The 17798-nt window shown below is 50.4% G+C and overlaps 1 protein-coding gene across 2 annotated transcripts; it reads left to right on the top strand.

Annotated features, from left to right (window-relative positions):
- The first annotated feature begins 222 nt into the window (after positions 1-222).
- On the top strand, positions 223-10246 carry SLC38A5 (solute carrier family 38 member 5). Of its 2 annotated transcripts, XM_037992854.2 has the most exons (17): positions 223-275; positions 657-710; positions 797-872; positions 1507-1622; positions 1712-1785; positions 2262-2354; positions 2491-2569; positions 5688-5770; positions 6371-6429; positions 6518-6655; positions 6865-6944; positions 7577-7677; positions 7899-8014; positions 8909-9053; positions 9145-9248; positions 9753-9873; positions 10023-10119. In XM_037992854.2, the coding sequence occupies exons 1-16, from the start codon at positions 259-261 to the stop codon at positions 9852-9854; spliced, it is 1437 nt and encodes a 478-aa protein (XP_037848782.1). In that variant the 5' UTR covers positions 223-258; the 3' UTR covers positions 9855-9873; positions 10023-10119. The 2 variants fall into 2 exon arrangements, with proteins under 2 accessions (XP_037848782.1, XP_037848781.1); XM_037992853.2 differs by having other exon boundaries at positions 9753-10246.
- Positions 10247-17798: the final 7552 nt, after the last annotated feature.

The following is a 17798-nucleotide window of genomic DNA, read 5'->3' on the forward strand; positions in this document are numbered from 1 at the left end:
CTAGTGAAGATATTCAGAGTCTGCAGCGTCTGGGGCAGGGGTCTCCGAGTCTGTCCCCCACCCTCAGCTCACTCAACAGGTTGCATCAGCTCTGGGCTCGGGCTTGGGGGCCCAGGCGGGAAGGAGGGGGGTGAGGGCATTAGGAGGGGTGGGGCAGCCAGGCCGACACGTGTCCCTGCAAGGAGTGAGCCGCCTGGCCACGCAGTGAGGGTGGAGGGAGGGGGGGGGGCGCGGGGGACCGGGGAATGAAAGACACAGATGGCAAGAGAGACAGCGTGAGTCTGGGGTCTGGGAGGAGAGACTATCCCTTCTCCACGTGGTCGGCTCATCTGCGCTGGGGTCCGGCTGTCTCTGTTGCTTTCTCTCTCTCTCTCCCCAACTATTTCTCTCTCACTGGCTCTCTCTCTGTGTCTCTCTGAGTAACTAACTGTTGGCTTCTCTCCTCTGATTCTTTTTCTTCTCTCTCTCTCATCTCTTTCTCTGTCAGCCTGCCTCCATTTCTGTCCGTGTCTGTTCCTGCTCCCCTGTCTCATCTCTTTCTCCGTCTGTCTTTCTGTCGGTCTCTATGGGACTCCCCTCCCCCTTCTTCAGCTCCCCTCACTTTGAAGCACCCTTGTTCTGTCTCTGATCCCCCCACCCCATTTCTCTGCCCACAGGATGGAACTGCAGGATGCAAAGATGAATGGAGCCCTCCCTTCGGATGCTGTGGAGTGAGTCAGGGGTCCAAGGAGGTGGGCTCGGGGATTAGGGGTCAGGGTTACCCTCTTATTGGCCCCTATTTCCCTGCCCTATCCAGCTACAGGCAGGAACGTGAGGGCTTCCTGCCCAGTCGTGGTCCTGCTCCTGGGAGCAAGCCGGTCCAGTTCATGGATGTGAGTGGCCCCACAGGATCTGTCCCGGTGGCACATTCCCCAGCTAATCTCCTCCCGCACTGCTCCCTCTTCCCCACTCCTCCTCCTCCCTGCTGTTCCCCTGCCCAGCTATCTCCCCACCACAGCTACGCACTCCTCGGTCGCTCCCCTCTCCAGATACTCCTCTTCCCCAGATATGCCCTTTCCAGCTCTCTCCCTGGCCTTGCTTCTCCCCACCCACTCTTCGGCCCAGTGGCTGCCCTCCCTATCTGCTCCCCTCCCGAACTGCCTTTCTCCTCCAGCTGTTCTTCCTCCTCCAGCACTCCCCATCCTCAGCCGATCCCCACCCGCAGTGTCTCCCCTCCCCAGCTGTTTTACCTCTGGTGGCTGCTTCACCCTCCCCTGGTCCTCTCCACTTCCAGCTGCTCCCTCCAAAATTTGTCCTTCTAGTTTCCCCCTTCCTAGCTCTCCCCTTCGCAGCTTCTTCCGTCTTCAACTCTTCTTCCCTGCTAGCCTCTTCCCTCCTCCGATGGTCTCTCCTTGGCTTCTCTCCACCCCGCTTGCTTCTTCTCCAGTCTTTCCCTGGCCCTGGCATTAGTCTCCTTACCCGGTGCCCCCTCCCAATGTGTGCCCGGGCTTTGCTCCTTGCATGCAGTTCGAGGGGAAGACATCATTTGGAATGTCAGTGTTCAACCTCAGCAATGCCATCATGGGCAGCGGCATCCTGGGGCTGGCCTATGCCATGGCCCACACAGGAGTCATCTTCTTCCTGTGAGTCCATAGGTGGCCTTTGGGGCCAGGGGTGTTGCAGGGCAGGTGGGAGGCCCGGGACCAGGTCTGAGCTGTGCCACCTGCCGCAGGGCCCTGTTGCTGTGCATTGCGCTTCTGTCGTCCTACTCCATCCACCTCCTGCTGACCTGTGCTGGTATTGTAGGTGAGACCCCGAGCCTGGATCCCAGTCCCCACTCCACCCCTTTGGACCCCAGACTCTGGACCCACATTCAGAGCTCAACGTAGACCTTGAACCCCAAACCTCAGACCCAACTCCCTGAATGCAGACCACAGATCCTGGGCCCAGCACCCCAGAATCCACCTCCAGACCACTACACTCTACCTCTAACCCCCACCCCTGAGTCCCCAGTTCCCCAGCTCCCACCATGGTCTCAGTCTATAGTCTGGCTCCAAGACCCCTACTCTCACCTCCAGCCCTCATCCTTTTCCCTGGCCTCAGATCCCACCTCCCAGACTCTGCCCCCAAACTCAACCCCAACTGCTTAACCCCCACCTTCAGCCTCCATCAGTCAAAGCCTGTTCCCCCAAGCTCCAACTTCCTAGCTCCCGGGCCCTCTGACCTGAACCCCTGGCCTGGCCTCTTGGACCTTCAACCCTGTTCCTGCCTTCCCCCACTAGGCATCCGAGCCTATGAGCAGCTGGGACAGAGGGCATTCGGGCCTGCGGGGAAGGTAGTGGTGGCCGCAGTCATCTGTCTGCACAATGTTGGGGGTGAGGACTCTGGGAGGTGGGGGTCAGCTTGGGGGGAGAGGGCGGAGTGAGGTGGGCTTCCCCAGGCTGGGCTGGGGAAGACAGGGTGGGGGCATGAAGAGAATCTTTCTGCTTACACCTCCCCCACCCGCACCAGCCATGTCCAGTTACCTGTTCATCATCAAATCTGAGCTCCCCCTGGTTATCGGCACCTTCCTGTACATGGACCCCGAGGGGTGAGTGAGCAACACCCCTTGGCTGGCCAGCAGCTCCTTGACTCTGCCTGCGAGGCCCGGTCGGTATCTTCAGCGCTGTTTGTGCAGCTGACTTCCAGGTGTTCCAGTTTGAGACTGCTGGGCAGGTCACTTGGGTCAGCCTGATTCCTCTGCGTGACTGTTGCTTTGACCACAGGAGTCCAGTCGACCGTGTGCTGATTTTGTGACTTATTCTGGCTGCTTCTGGCTGGAGGCTGACTCTTTACGTCCGGTTTATTCTGCTGCTGACCATGTGTGTGTGAATGTACATAGCCAATGGACTCAGACTCTGTCTGTGGGTTTGACTCTGTCTGCCGGCCTGGCTGATTCTCTCGGGCTGGCTTTGTGATTGACTACAGCTGTGTCCCGTATACTGTGATTCCAACCATATGTGTCTGACCTTCGATCACTCTGACTTCCCCTGTCCAGCTGATTGTTTGAGCTTGATTCTAGGTTCATCTGGCTGAATCTGTCTAGCTGTAAGCGTATGATCGCTGACTCCAGCAGTGTGTCTGTGTGCATGTAGTACGCTGTGGTACCAACTATGTATGACTCACTCTGACTGTATGTGTCGAGCCAACTCCATCTCTGTGTTTGATTTGGTGGCTATTCTGGTAAATTCTCTCTGGGGTGTGTGTGTGTGTGTGTGTGATCCCTGACTGTGACTATGTGTCCTCTGTATTATGGTTGCAACCATATATGCTGGACTGTTCTGATTATGCATCTGGCTGACTGTGTGTGAGTCTGGATCCGCTGTGCTGGCTCGGTATGTGTGGGGGGCATGTGCACGATGGGACTCCAGCAGGGCTAGTGTGTATGTACAGGGTGTTGCAGTGCTTGTGCTCCAGCTGCACATGTGGAGCTGCCTCTGTGTGTTTCATGAACAGCTCTGTGTGTCCAGTGGCTAACTCTGCCTCTGGTCCCATGGGCTTTGCATGGTGTGTAGATGTCTCTGGTTTTGTCAGTCTGACTCTGGTCTGTATGACATTTTTTTTTTTTTTTTTTTTTTTGGATGGAGTCTCACTCTGTCGCCCAGGCTGGAGTGCAGTGGCATGATCTCGGCTCACCATAACCTCTGCCTCCCAGGTTCAAGCGATTCTCCTTCCTCAGCCTCCTGAGTAAGTGGGATTACAGGCATGCACCACCATGCTTGGCTAATTTTTTAATTTTATTTTTTTGGGACAAAGTCTTACTCTGTTGCCCAGGCTGGAGTGCAGTGGTGCCATCTCGGCTCACTGCAACCTCCGTCTCCCAGGTTCAAGTGATCCTTCTGCCTCATCCCCCATGCCCGGCTAATTTTTGTATTTTTAGTAGAGATGGGGTTTCACCATGTTGGCCAGGCTGGTCTTGAACTCCTGACCTCAGGTGATCCGCTCGCCTTGGCCTCCCAAAGTGCTAGGATTACTGGCGTGAGCCACCACACATGGCCAGTCTGACAATTTTAACCGAGTGCTTGATTTTTACTCTCTGTGTGTATCATTTTAGATTTTTGGTTTGATTCTGAGAATACTAGATAGCTGACTGTGTGACCAGAGATGTCTTATTATTATAGTTAGCTCCCATTGGTTTATTTCTGTGTAACTGTGTATGAGAAAGAAAGAGACCGTGTGAATGTCTAGAACACAGGCATTCAATCAAGTTGTTTTGAATGCATGAGCAGTTGCTCAGCTGATTCTGTCTTAAATGACTGTCTTGCCTGGTCACCTTCCTCCAATATCTGTACAGATCCCACCTTTTCTCAGAGCTTGGTTCCAACAGTGTGGCCAGCTGGATGATTTCGTTTCTATTTCAGTCTTTCTTTGACTGTGTGGCCAAGTCAGTCCACAGACATACTTTTAGGCATCCAACAAACCTTGAGCTGTTCAAACAAGCATGCATGTGTGTTTCTGACTTTTTGATGGACTCTGCATCGTGGCTTGTCTACTGGATCATCAGACTGTTGCTCTACCTGTCAGACATACCACGATCGTGACTCACCCTCTTTGTGTCTGGCACCTTGTGTTGGACTGATTTTCTCTTTCTTTCTTTCCTTTCTTCCTTCCCTCCCTCCCTCCTTTCCTCCCTCTTTCTCTCTCTCTCTTTCTTTCTTTCTTTCTTTCTTTCTTTCTTTCTTTCTTTCTTTCTTTCTTTCTTTCTTTCTTTCTTTCTTTCTCTCTCTCTCTCTCTCTCTCTCTCTCCCTCCCCTCCCTTCCTTCCTTCCTTCCTTCCTTCCTTCCTTCCTTCCTTCCTTCCTTCCTTCCTTCCTTCCTTCCTTCCTTCCTTCTTTCCTTCCTTCTTTCTTTTCTTTCTTTCTTTGCTTCTTTTTTTTTTTTCTTCAGGGTCTTGATCTGTCACCCAGGCTGGAGTGCAATGTCGCGACCTTGGCTCACTGCAACTTCTGCCTTCTGGGTTCAAGTGAATCTCCTGCTTCAGCCTCTTGAGTAGTTGGGATTACAGGCATGCGCCGCCATACCCGGCTATTTATTTATTTATTTTGAGATGGAGTCTCACTCTGTCATCAGGCTGGAGTGCAGTGTCGCGATCTCAGCTCACTGCAAGCTCCGCCTCCCGGATTCACGCCATTCTCCTGCCTCAACTTCCCGAGTAGCTGGGACTACAGGTGCTCCTCACCACACCCGGCTAATTTTTTTTGTATTTTTAGTAGAGACAGGGTTTCACCATGTTGGCCAGGCTGGTCTCGAACTCCTGACCTCAGGTGTTTCGCCTGCCTCAGCCTCCCAAAGTGCTGGGATTACAGGCGTGAGCCACTGCACCTGGCCTGGACTGATTTTTACATTGAGTCTGACTGATTTGGGGTGTTTGACCATCTGGTTGTGCATCCACTTGCGAAATCTGATGGCAAGTTTTGTCCAGCTGTGTATGTGTTAGCTGTGTCCCACCAACAGTATCTGACAATCTCATAATCAGCCTGACTATTTTTGTCAACCCTGTTGTGCCGTTTGTCACTGTAACCACCTGAATGACTTCTCATAGCTGAGGCTGTCAGCTTAACTCTCCTGACTTAGGGCAGAAAGCTGCCTGTTCAGCTGTCTTCTGTGAGTGTCGGCCTGACAGTTTCCTTTGACTGGCGGCTAGGCACTGTGTCTTCCTGTCTCTCTAGGGACTGGTTCTTGAAGGGAAACCTCCTCATCATCATCGTCAGTGTGTTAATCATCCTGCCTCTGGCCCTCATGAAACACTTGGGTAAGAGGCTCCCTGGGTTGGCCATTGGGTAGTCGGGTTAGACAGAAGAAGCCAGACTGAGAAAACCCCTATTCATTTTCAAGGGCTGCAGAACACCAGGAGAGCTTATTTGATGTGGGCTTGAACAGATTAGTAGGAGTTTGCTATGGAGGGGAGGTTTTTCTAGGTGGAAGTAGAAGCTTATGCAAAGGCAACTGGGGTGGGCAGACCTTGAAGGCCAGACTAGGTGTTTGGAGTTCACTGTACGGGGTTCCATTGATTTTTTTTTTTTTTTTTTTTTTTGAGACTGAGTCTCGCTCTGTCACCCAGGCTGGAGTGGTGCAATGGCGTGGTCTCGGCTCACTGCAACCTCTGCCTCCCGGGTTCAAGTGATTCTCCTGCCTCAGCCTCCTGAGTAGCTGGGACTACAGGTGCGTGCCACCACACCCAGCTAATTTTTGTATTTTTAGTAGAGATGGGGCTTTACCATGTTGGCCAGGCTGGTCTCAAACTCCTGACCTCAGGTGATCTACCCACCTAGGCCTCCCAAAGTGCTGGGATTACAAGTGTGAGCCACCACGCCTGGCTGATTTCTGAGACTCTGTATTTTGCCCCTCTTAGGCTACCTGGGGTACACCAGTGGTCTCTCATTGACCTGCATGCTGTTTTTCCTGGTTTCGGTGAGTCACAGAGAAGCGGGGAGAGAGTTTGGGACATTGGGACATAGCCTCCCCCATGACCTGGCTTCCCCGATGCCCTCATCCTCAGGTCATCTACAAGAAGTTCCAGCTTGGCTGTGCTATAGGCCGCAATGAAACAGCAATGGAGAGTGAAGCTCCTGTGGGACTCCACAACCAAGGGCTCAACAGCAGCTGTGAGGCCCAGATGTTCACAGTTGACTCACAGGTGTGTGTGCAGGCATGTAGGAGATTGCAACACACTCAGGCCCTCTGGTTCTGTCACACGGTGCATCCTGTTCAGAGTGGAGCTGGATATTGGACACTGGGGGCTTCTGTGTGTCTGATATGGAAGGCAATTACAGGGCGGGAGGGGGATGGGAAGAAGGGGATGGACCCCTGTGGGCTCTAATCCCCTGTACTCGGGCATTCCCCTAGATGTCCTACACAGTGCCCATTATGGCTTTTGCTTTTGTCTGCCACCCTGAGGTGCTGCCCATCTATACGGAGCTCTGCCGGTGAGTGGGCAGGCAAGTGGGCCTGCATGATGGGCCAGCAAGTGGGGCGGTAACCGGAATGTCTGACGCTCCCTACAGCAGTCCTGGGACTGTCACTTGGTGGAAGCTAGGTTGTGCCATGGGAGGGGTTTGGGGTGGTCAGGAGGTCTTGGGGGATTCAGGCTAGTGACGGTTTGCTGATCGGGGCTTAAGTATTCTCCTATTTTAATATCCAGCACAAATGTGGATGGACAGAGTCAGGAAGCAGAGATCAGATGATCAGATGGAGGGGGTGATATGCATGGCTGGTGGCATGGGGATGGGGAGGTACGGACAGACAGAGGCGGAGGCAGGGATGATATGATGGGAGATGTGTGGATGATCAGACAGAGGGACAGCATGGATGGTCAGATGGAAGAGGCAGTGGCAGTCAGATGCAGGGGAGACGGAGATGGTCACATGGTGGGGAGATATGGATGGTCAGAGAGGGGGTTTTGGCTAGTCACAGGGGAGGCAGAGACGGGTGTCCCCATGTGTGCCAGCTGAATGTCAGTCTGGGAGAAGGGGACCCTGGAGGGTGGAGGCTGGCTTTGAGGGACCTGGGGCAAGTCCCAGGGTCTGGGCATGACAGTTCCACGACCTCTACACCTCAGGCCCTCCAAGCGCAGGATGCAGGCCGTGGCCAACGTGTCCATTGGGGCCATGTTCTGCATGTATGGGCTCACGGCGACCTTTGGATACCTCACCTTCTACAGTGAGTGGGGCTGCGGCTAGGGCTGGGGGGAGGGGGAAGGCCTGGGGCGGGAGCCTCTGAGCTCTTTCCTTCTGTGACCACGGACCTGTCAGTTTCCAAACAGAAGGTGTGCCTCACTTGTGTGGATTTTGTCACTGTGCATGTATGTATGGGTTTCTGGGGCATTGGTCCTGGTGCTGTCTCCACATCCTGCATCCCGTACCCCCTGTCTCATGGTCCAGGCAACGTGGAGGCGGAGATGCTGCACATGTACAGCCAGAAGGACCCTCTCATCCTCTGTGTGCGCCTGGCCGTGCTGCTTGCGGTGACCCTCACTGTGCCAGTCGTGCTGTTCCCGGTGCGTGGGGCCCATGGCTCAGAGGGACATGGATGGATGGGTATAGGGTGTAGGCATGGATGTGTGGGTTGAGGCTGGAGACAGGAGTGGATGGATGGATGAAGGAGGCAAGGATGGACAGATAGAAAAGGGCAGCGTTTTCAGATGGACAGAGATGGCAAAAATCGATAGACAGAAGTGGGAAGGACATAGATAGCAGGAGAGAGAGGGTCAGGGGACGGGGTAGTCAGTCGGAAGGAGGAGGCACAGATGGATGGCTAGAAAGAAGAGGGAGGCAGGAAGGATCAGTTGGAGGGTAGAAACCAGGATGGACAGAAAAAGGGTGGAGGCTGAAGTGATGGGATGTAGGAGGGTCAAGGCTCCGAGATGGGGAGGCGGAACTAATTAGACAGAGGAGGGAGGTAGAGGTCAGGTGGAGAGAGGCAGGCACCTCACACAGGGTGGAAGGACCGGTGGATGGTCAGACGCTCCCTACAGCAGTCCTGGGACTGTCACTTGGTGGAAGCTAGGTTGTGCCGTGGGAGGGGTTTGGGGTGGTCAGGAGGTCTTGGGGGATTCAGGCTAGTGAGGGTTTGCTGATCGGGGCTGAAGTATTCTTAAGAAGGAGAGGCGAAGATGGTCAGCTAGAGGAGGCAAGGATTTCAGACAGTGGGTGCAGGTGCCGATGGGTGTTCAGACAGAAGGAAGAGATGTGGATTGTCAGAGGATGGAGGCAGGAAGCCCGTTCAGAACATGGAGACACAGATGATGGGTTAGGCAGGGTGAAGCCATAGATAGTCAGAGGGAGGGGAAATCAGGGACCTCAGACAGAGGGTGGAGCTAAAGATAGATGATCACGTGGAAGGGGGGCAGCACTAGGGTCCTGACTTCTGTCCCACCCTACTCTGGCCACAGATCCGCCGGGCCCTGCAGCAGCTACTTTTCCCAGGCAAGGCCTTCAGTTGGCCGCGACATGTGGCCATAGCTCTGATCCTGCTTGTTTTGGTCAATGTCCTTGTCATCTGTGTGCCAACCATCCAGGATATCTTTGGAGTTATCGGTCAGTAAACCTCACCCCAGTCCCAACCCCATCTAATGTGGGCCTTGTCCCCAAGTCAGGTTGACTCCTGTCCCTCCTTCTTGTCCTCCAGGGTCCACCTCAGCCCCCAGTCTCATCTTCATCCTCCCCAGCATCTTCTACCTCCGCATTGTACCCTCTGAGGTGGAGCCTTTCTTATCCTGGCCCAAGATCCAGGTAAGCATTCCAGGGCAGAGCTAGGGAGAGAGGGAGCACTCCAAGGAGGGAGTGCTCACTCCAGGATGGCTGGAGGTGAAAGGGACATGCATAGGAGGGGACTGGGAGAGCATATGAAAGAATGGTCTGGAAGAATGAAGGTGATTGTCTTAGGAAGGGGCAGAGGAGACAGAGCACCAGCAGGGTCCAGGAAGACAGGGAGCACTCAAACAGGGGCTGGCATAGAGGGAGCATTCTCCAGACAGATGGAAGGAGCACTATTGGGAAGAGAGCTGGAAGCACCTTCAAGAAGGAGGATGGAGGAACGTACTCTCTATGGGTCCTGGGAAGGTGGAAGGAGGACTCGCAGAAAGGGGCTGGCTGTAAGGAAGGAGAGGGCACACAGAGGAGGGTCAGGAATGGATGAAGCACTCTCTGAAGGAGGTGGAAGACTTGAGGAATATTCTCAGAAGGCAATTGGGTGAGGAGTCCCAACCAGCCCCATCTTGTCTCTCTGGCCCGCAGGCCCTGTGCTTTGGAGTCCTGGGAGTCCTCTTCATGGCTGTCAGTCTAGGCTTCATGTTTGCCAACTGGGCCACAGGCCAGAGCCGCCTGTCTGGACACTAATCAGGCCCTGCTGGCCCAGGTCCCTGTGCGCATGCACATGGAGGGGTCGGGGCCGCTCCCTAGGGTCCCTCCTGCCCAGCATGTGGAGGTGGCTGGTTCCCATGAACGTGGTTGTCAGAGGCGGGGGACAGCAGAGGCTGCAGACTGGCCCACTTCCCTCCTCCCCAGGGATGCCAAGCTTGGATCATGGCCCTAATCCCAACCCCAACCCCATGGGAGGCGGAGGAGGAGGAGGAGGAAGAGGAGAAGGTGGAGAAGGTGGCGGAGGAGGAGGAGGGCAGGTCCTGGCGGAGCCTTTGCCCAGCCCAGTCCTCTCTGCCTCCTCCTGGCTGAAGCTGTTTGTCAGGATTACCCTCGGGCTAAAGAGGAAAAATAAAGATGTTGAGCTACCACTCTGGACTCAGCCTTCTGATCTTTCTCTGAGTCTTGCTGGAGGAGCCTGCCAGAGTCCAGGCTGGAGCAAACTGAAGCCCTACGAGTGGGACTGTGCCTGCTCATGCGTTCACTCACTTCACTCTTTCAATAACTTGCTACTCAACTTAATATTTCACTCACTTGGCCAGGAGCAGTGACTCACACCTGTAATTCCAGGACTTTGGGAGGTTGAGGCCGGTGGATCACCTGAAATCACGAGTTTGAGACCAGCCTGGCCACCATGGCAAACCGCATCTCTACTAAAAAATACTAAAATTAACTGGTTGTGGTGGCGCACGCTGTAGTCCCAGCTACTTGGGAGGCTGAGACAGGAGAATCACTTGAACCCGGCAGGCGAAGGTTGCAGTGAGCTGAGATTGTGTCACTGTACTCCAGCCTAGGCAACAGAGTGAGACTCCATCTCACACACACAAAAAAAGACTTCACACATTCACTCAGTAAATATCTACTGAAAGCCTACTGGGTGCCAGGCACTATTGTAGGTGCTGGGGATATAGCAGTGAACCAAGCAGACAGTAGTGCCCTGGAGTTGATGTTCTGACACATGAGTGGGCAAATCCATCCTGCTGCCTATTTTGGTATGGCCCTTGAACTAAGACTGGCTTTCATATTTCTAAATGATTGAAAAAAGGTGGACCCAGCACAGTGGCTCATGCCTGTCAGTACTTTGGGAGGTTGAGGCAGGAGGATCATTTGAGACCAGCCTGGGCAACACAGCAAGACCCCATCTCTACAAAAAATATTAAAAGAAATAGCCGGGTGTGGTAGTGCACGCCTACAGTCCCAGCTACTTGGGAGACTGAGGTGGGAGGATCTCTTAAGCCCGGGAGATTGAGGTTGAGGCTGTAGTGAACCATGATCACACCACTGCACTCTAGCCTGAGTGATAGAGTGAGACCCTGTCTCAAAAAGAAAAGGGGCTGGGTGTGGTGGCTCATGCCTGTAATCCTAGCACTTTGGGAGGCCGAGGCAGGTAGATCACCTGAGGTCAGGAGTTCTAGACCGGCCTGGCCAACATGGTGAAACCCCGTTTCTACTAAAACTACAAAAATCAGCCAGGCATGGTGGTACACGCCTGTAATCTCAGCTACTCAGGAGGCTGAGGCAGGAGAATCGCTTGAGCTCAGGAATCAGAGTTTGCAATGAGCCGAGATCTCACCACTGCACTCCAATCTGTCTCAAAAAAAGAAAAGAAAATGAAAAAATATTATTAAAAGAAATAATATTCTGTGACACTTGGAAATTATATGAAATTCAATTTTCAGTGTCTAAATCATTTACATATCAATTTCAGTGTCTGTAAATTATTTGCATATCATTTACAGTGTCTTCCTCATTTACATATTGTTTGTGGCTTTCTCGTGCAGAGCTGAGGATTTGCAACAGAGACCATATGGCCTGCAAAGCCTGAGCTATTGACTCTCTGGTCCTTTTCAGAAAATGTTAGCTGACCTCTGACCTAACAAAGAGAAGAAAAGAGAAATAATTCCTCATAAAGATGAGTGCAATGAAGAAAATGAGCGATGTGAGAGTGGTGTGCGGAGGTGGTGGGTGAGGAGGCGTTCAGTGAGACGTTGCTGAAGAGGGGACAATGAGTTTGGTCCTAGGTTGGCTGAAAGGAGCAAGCCTCATGGTTATTTTGGCAAAGGGTGTTCCAGGCAGAGGGAGCAACAGGTGCAAGGACCGCGAGGTAGGAACAAGTATGGCTGGTCCAAGCAAGAGCAAGGAGAAGCTAGCATGAGTATGTGAGTGCCATTTTCACCACAGCCTTGTCAACAGCCTGAGCAATGAAACAGATTTTTGTCAACCTCATAGAAAAAATGGTATTGCCATTACAATTCACGTGTGTGTGTGTGTGTGTGTATTTCTAATTCTTTAATTTTTAATTTTTAACTTTTTTTGAGACAGGGTCTTGCTGTGTCACCCAGGCTGGAGTGCAGTGGTGCCATCACAGCTCACTGAAGCTTCAGCCTCCCAGGCTCAAGCTATCCTCCTGCCTCAGCCTTCTGAGTAGCTGGGACTACAGGCATGTGCCACTGTGCCTGGATAACTTTAAAATTTTCAGTAGAAATGGGATCTCTCTATGTTACCTCGGCTGGTCTCAAACTCTTGGGCTCAAGTGATCCTCCCACCTTGGCCTCCCAAAGTGCTCAGATTACAGGCAAGAGCCATATTTATGAAAGAAGGTTTTTTTTTTTTTTTTTTTTTTTGAGACAGGGTGTCACTGTCACCCAGCCCAGAGTGCAGTAGCAAGATCACGGCTCACTGCAACGTCAACTTCCTGGGTTCAAGTGATTCTCTTACCTCAGCCTCCCGAGTAGCTGGGACCACAGGCATATGCCACCACACCCGGCTTATTTTATTTTATTTTATTTTATTTTATTTTATTTTATTTTATTTTATTTTTTAGACGAAGTCTTGCTCTTGTCTCCCAGGCTGGAGTGCAACGGCACGATCTCGGGTCAGTGCAACCTCTGCCCGCCAGGTTCAAGTGATTCTCCTGTCTCATCCTCCCGAGTAGCTGGGCCTACAGGTGCGTGCCACCACACCTGGCTAACTTTTTGTATTTTTAGTAGAAACAGGGTTTCACCATGTTAGCCAGGATGGTCTCGATCTCCTGACCTCGTGATCCGCCTCGGCCTCCCAAAGTGCTAGGATTGCAGGTGTGAGGCACCGCACCCAGCCTGAAGGAATCTTTTAGATGTTTGAGAGACATTTGCTTATCTTCCCAGATAATTTTTATGCATTTGTAAGCTACTACACATATATATTATTTCCCCACTTCTATTTACAAATAGGGCAGTTGACTGTAGTTGATTAATACTATACGCTCCTTGTTTTACTGTTCTTTATCCCTTACTGCCACTAAACTTAAGCTCAATAAGCCATTCTTTTTGATAATAACAGTAACCTGAAATTCCAGCACCGGGCCTTAAAAATGCAAGTCTTGGCTGGGCATGATGACTCATGCTTGTAATCCCAGCACTTTGGGAGACCAAGGCAAGAGGATGACTTGAGGCCAGGAATTTGAGACCAACCTGGGCAACAAAATGAGATCCTGTCCCTACATTTTTTTTAATTAGCTGGGCATGGTGGTGTGCACCTGCAGTCTCAGCTACTCAGCGAGGCTGAGGTGGGAGAATTGCTTGAGCTCAGGAGTTCAAGGCTGCAGTGAGCTGGATTGGATCACTGCACTCCAGCCTGGGCAACAGAGTGAGACCTTGTCTCAAAAAGCAAAACAAAACAAAAAACAAAACAAAACAAAAGAAAACCAGCAACCTCATACCCATTAATAGTAACTCCCCACTCCACCCAGCCTTCGGGAACCACGAATCTACTTTCTGTTCCTATGGATTTGCTTATTCTTGGCATTCATACAAGTGGAATCATACACTGTGGCCTTTTGTGTCTGGCTTCTTTCACTTAGCATATTTTCAAGGTTTATGCATGTCACAGTATGTATCAGTACTTCATTAAATCTTCTGATCCATGAAAAATGGGCTACCTTTCCATTTATTTAGGTCTTTAATTTCCTTCAGCAATGTTTTGTAGTTTTCAGTGCAGAAGTCTTACACTTCCTTGGGATGCAAGTCCTACTTAGGGGATTTTAGTAGTCTTTTAGTGCTGCTGTGACAGAATACTTCAGACTGGGTAATTTGTATAGAACAGACATTTATTTTCTCACAGTTCTGGAGGCTGGAAAGTCCAAGATCAAGGCACCAGCATCTGATCAGGGCTTTTTGCTGCATTCTCATATGGCAGAAGGCAGAAGGACATGAGAGAAGCAACTCCCACCATCTCATTTATAAGGACACCTAATCTCATTTATGAGGGAGAACCCCTCATAGCCTAGTCACTTCTTAAAGACCCTATCTCTTAGTACTGCCACATTGACAACACCTGAATTTTGGAGGGGACACATTCAAACCATACTAGCGATTAAAAATAACATCTTAATTTTTAGCAATCTAGTTCAGATTAATACCAACTTAATTTCTATACAAAACATTGCTCTTATATAGCTTTGTCCACTCCCTTTACTGCCACTAAACTTAAGCTCAACAAGTCATTCTTTCTGATAATAATGGTAACCTGAAATTCCAGCACCTGGCCTTAAAACTGCAAGTCTTGGCTGGCATGATGACTCATGTCTGTAATCTCGGCACTTTGGGAGGCTAAGGAAGGAGGATGCCTTGAGGCCAGGAATTTGAGACCAACCTGGGCAACAAAGTGAGATCCTGTCCCTACACAATATTTATTTATTTATTTATCTATTTATTTAGAGACAGAGTCTTGCTTTGTTGCTCAGGCTGGAGCGCAATGGTGCGATCTTGGCTCACTGCAACCTCTGCCTCCCAGGTTCAAGCGATTTTCCTGTTTCAGCCTCCCGAGTAGCTGGGACTACAGGCATGTGCCACCATGCCCAGCTAATTTTTGTATTTTTAGTAGAGACAGGGTTTCACCATGTTGGCCAGGCTGATCTCAAACTCCTGACCTCAGGTGATCCGCCTGCCTTGGCCTCCCAAAGTGCTGAGATTACAGGTGTGAGCCCCCGCGCCCGGCCCCATTTTTTTTTTTTTTTAATTAGTTGGGCATGGTGGCTTGCATCTGCAGTCCCAACTACTCAGGGAGGCTGAGGTGGGAGAATTGCTTGAACCTAGGAGTTCAGGGCTGCAGTGAGCTGTGATTGCATCGCTGCACTCCAGCCTGGGCAACAGAGTGAGACCTTGTCTCAAAAAGAAAAAAAAGCAAGTCTTCATATTTAACAGAAAGCACCCCAAAAAGAGATGAGGGCGATGTCCCTACTCCTCGCACCAGCAGAAGATGAATTTTTCATTTTGGTTATTACACTTTTAAACTCCAGAAATTTCTATTTGGTTCGTTTTTTATATTTCTATGTCTGTACTGATATTCTCTATTTGGTGAGATATTGTTTCTATACTTTAGTTCTTTAGACATAGTTTCTTTGAGGTTTTTGGACATATTTTAAATAGCTCATTTAAAGTCTTTTTATTAGAAAACCCAGCATCTGGCTGGGCGTGGTGGCTCACACCTGTGATCCCAGCACTTTGGGAGGCCAAGGCAGGTGGATCACTTGAGGTCAGGAGTTCAAGACCAGCCTGGCCAATATGGTGAAACCCTGTCTCTACTAAAAATACAAAAATTAGCCAGGTGTGGTAGTGGGTGCCTGTAGTCCCAGCTACTTGGGAGGCTGAGGCAGGAGAATTGCTTGAGTCCGGGAGGCAGAGATTGCGGTGAGCCGAGATCGCACCACTGCACTCCAGCCTGGGTGACAGAGCGAAACTCTGTCTCAAAAAAAAAAAAAAAAAGTAATAAAACATTAAGAGAAAACAGGAAAACCCAACATCTAGGCTTTCTCAGGGACGGTTTCTATAGATGGTCTTTTTTCTTTATTCTGTGGATGGGTCATATTTTCTTCTTTTTTTGCATGTGTCATAATTTTTTACTGAAAACTGGACATTTCAAATAATACAATGTGGCAACTCTGGAAACCAGATTCTGTCCCCTCCCTAGGGTTTCTTGTTGCTGTTTTGTTTGTTTGTTTTTAATGTTTGTTTAGGCTGAGCTTGGTGGCTCATGCCTGTAATCCCAGAACTTTGGGAGGCCAAGGCAGGAGGATCATTTGAGCCTAGGAGTTTGAGACCAGCTGGGGCAACATAGTGAGACCCCATCTCTAAAAAAAAAAATAAATTAGCTTGGTGTGGTGCACAAGCCTATAGTCCCAGCTACTCAGGAGGCTGATGCCGGAGGATTGCTTGAGCCTGGGAGATCAAGGCTGCAGTGAGCCATGTTAGTGCCACTGTACTCCAGCCTGAGAGACAGAGCAAGACCCTGTCTCAAAACACAAGTTTGTTTAGTTTTATCCTGAACAAATTCTGTAGTCTCTATTCCTTGTCCTCTGTGGCCACCGAAGTCTCTTGGTTAGCTTAGTGGCCATTGAATAGAGATTTCTTTATGCCTGGAACCAGTATGTCTCCCAGTCTTTGCCAAGGGGATCTGTGTGTGTGTTGGGACATACCTTCTGCAATCAGCCCGGCAGTTTACAACGTTGCCTTATCTTTCTCTTCCTGCTTGCTCAGAGCCTCGAGAGGTCTGTCAGAGGTGAGAGCTTAAAGCCTACTTAGGTCTTCTGTGGGCATTTGCCTAGGTGCAGCCCAGGGCATATGTGTGTGGCCTTCTAGATTCTGAGGCGTATGTTGGAGTTATTCAAGCCCCAATAGATATCCCATTTTCCAGCCTTTCTTTCTTTCTTTCTTTCTTTCTTTCTTTCTTTCTTTCTTTCTTTCTTTTTTTTTTTTTTTTGAGATGGAGTCTCACTCTGTCACCAGGCTAGAGTGCAGTGACGTGATCTCGGCTCACTGCAACCTCAGCCTCCAAGGTTCAAGCAATTCTCCTGCCTCAGCCTCCTGAGTAGCTAGGATTACAGGTGCACACCACCATGCCTAGCTAATTTTTGTATTTTTAGTAGAGACTGGGTGTCTAGTAGAGACCATGTTGGCCAGGATGGTCTCGATCTCTTGACCTCGTGATCCACCTGCCTCAGCCTCCCAAAGTGCTGGAATTACAGGCATGAGCCACTGCGCCTGGCCTCCAGCCTTTCCTTTTAAGCTTGTTGGTTGGTGTATTGTTTTCCCCAACTGCTATTCACTACCCCTGGTTGTAGGGTCAGTTTGAATGAGGTCAAATGAAGACAAACCTTTCAAGTGGGTTCTTCCAGGGAACCACCAGACAAGTCAAAACAAACAACTGTAATTCTTTGTGAAAGGTCCATTCTTTTCTCTCTGGTACTGGTACGTGTACTGGGAATGCAGATCATTATCTTCAGGGCTACCACCAAGCTGGGAGCAGGAGATGGGGTGAGGGTAAGTTAAAATACCACAAAGCTTACAGTTCTTACAGAGATTCAGCTGGTTTTTCTCCCTTCCTTCCTTCCTCCCTCCCTCCCTCCCTCCTTCCTTTTTCTTTCTTTCTTTTTTTTTTTCTTTGACAGTCTTGCTCTGCTGCCCAGGCTGGAGTGCAGTGGTGCCATCTCAGCTCACTGCAACCTCCACTTCCCGGGTTCAAGCAATTCTCGTGTCAGCCTCCTGAGTAGTGGAGATTACAGACGCGTGCCACCACGCCTGGCTAATTTTTGTATTTTTAGTAGAGACGGGGTTTCACCATGTTGGCCAGGCTGGTCTCGAACTCCTGACCTCAGGTGATCTGCCTCCCTCGGCCTCCTGAAGTGCTGGATTACAGGCGTGAACCACTCAGCTGGTTTTTCTTGATTAAACATTCCTCTGCTTGTTACAAGCTTTCAGTTAGTTTTCAAAGTTCTGAAAAAGTTGATTCTGACAGTTTTTGCCAGTTTTTTCACTGATTTTTATAGAGGCATAGATTTTTGGAGTTCTCTATTCCACCATTTACTTTGTGTTAGCAACATTAAACATTTTAAACATCATTACTTGACTTTAAAAGGTTTAAATTTGATTGATAACTTTAGTTTTC

Source organism: Chlorocebus sabaeus, chromosome X, assembly GCF_047675955.1.
Source record: "Chlorocebus sabaeus isolate Y175 chromosome X, mChlSab1.0.hap1, whole genome shotgun sequence".
NCBI lineage: Eukaryota > Metazoa > Chordata > Mammalia > Primates > Cercopithecidae > Chlorocebus > Chlorocebus sabaeus.

What these genes read in the sequence shown, in the direction of transcription:
- SLC38A5 (XM_037992853.2), top strand. An exon ending in CTCCCTTCGGATGCTGTGGA is followed by an intron (nt 711 to 796) that starts GTGAGTCAGGGG and finishes TGCCCTATCCAG; the next exon opens with CTACAGGCAGGAACGTGAGG. An exon ending in GACCTGTGCTGGTATTGTAG is followed by an intron (nt 1,786 to 2,261) that starts GTGAGACCCCGA and finishes TTCCCCCACTAG; the next exon opens with GCATCCGAGCCTATGAGCAG.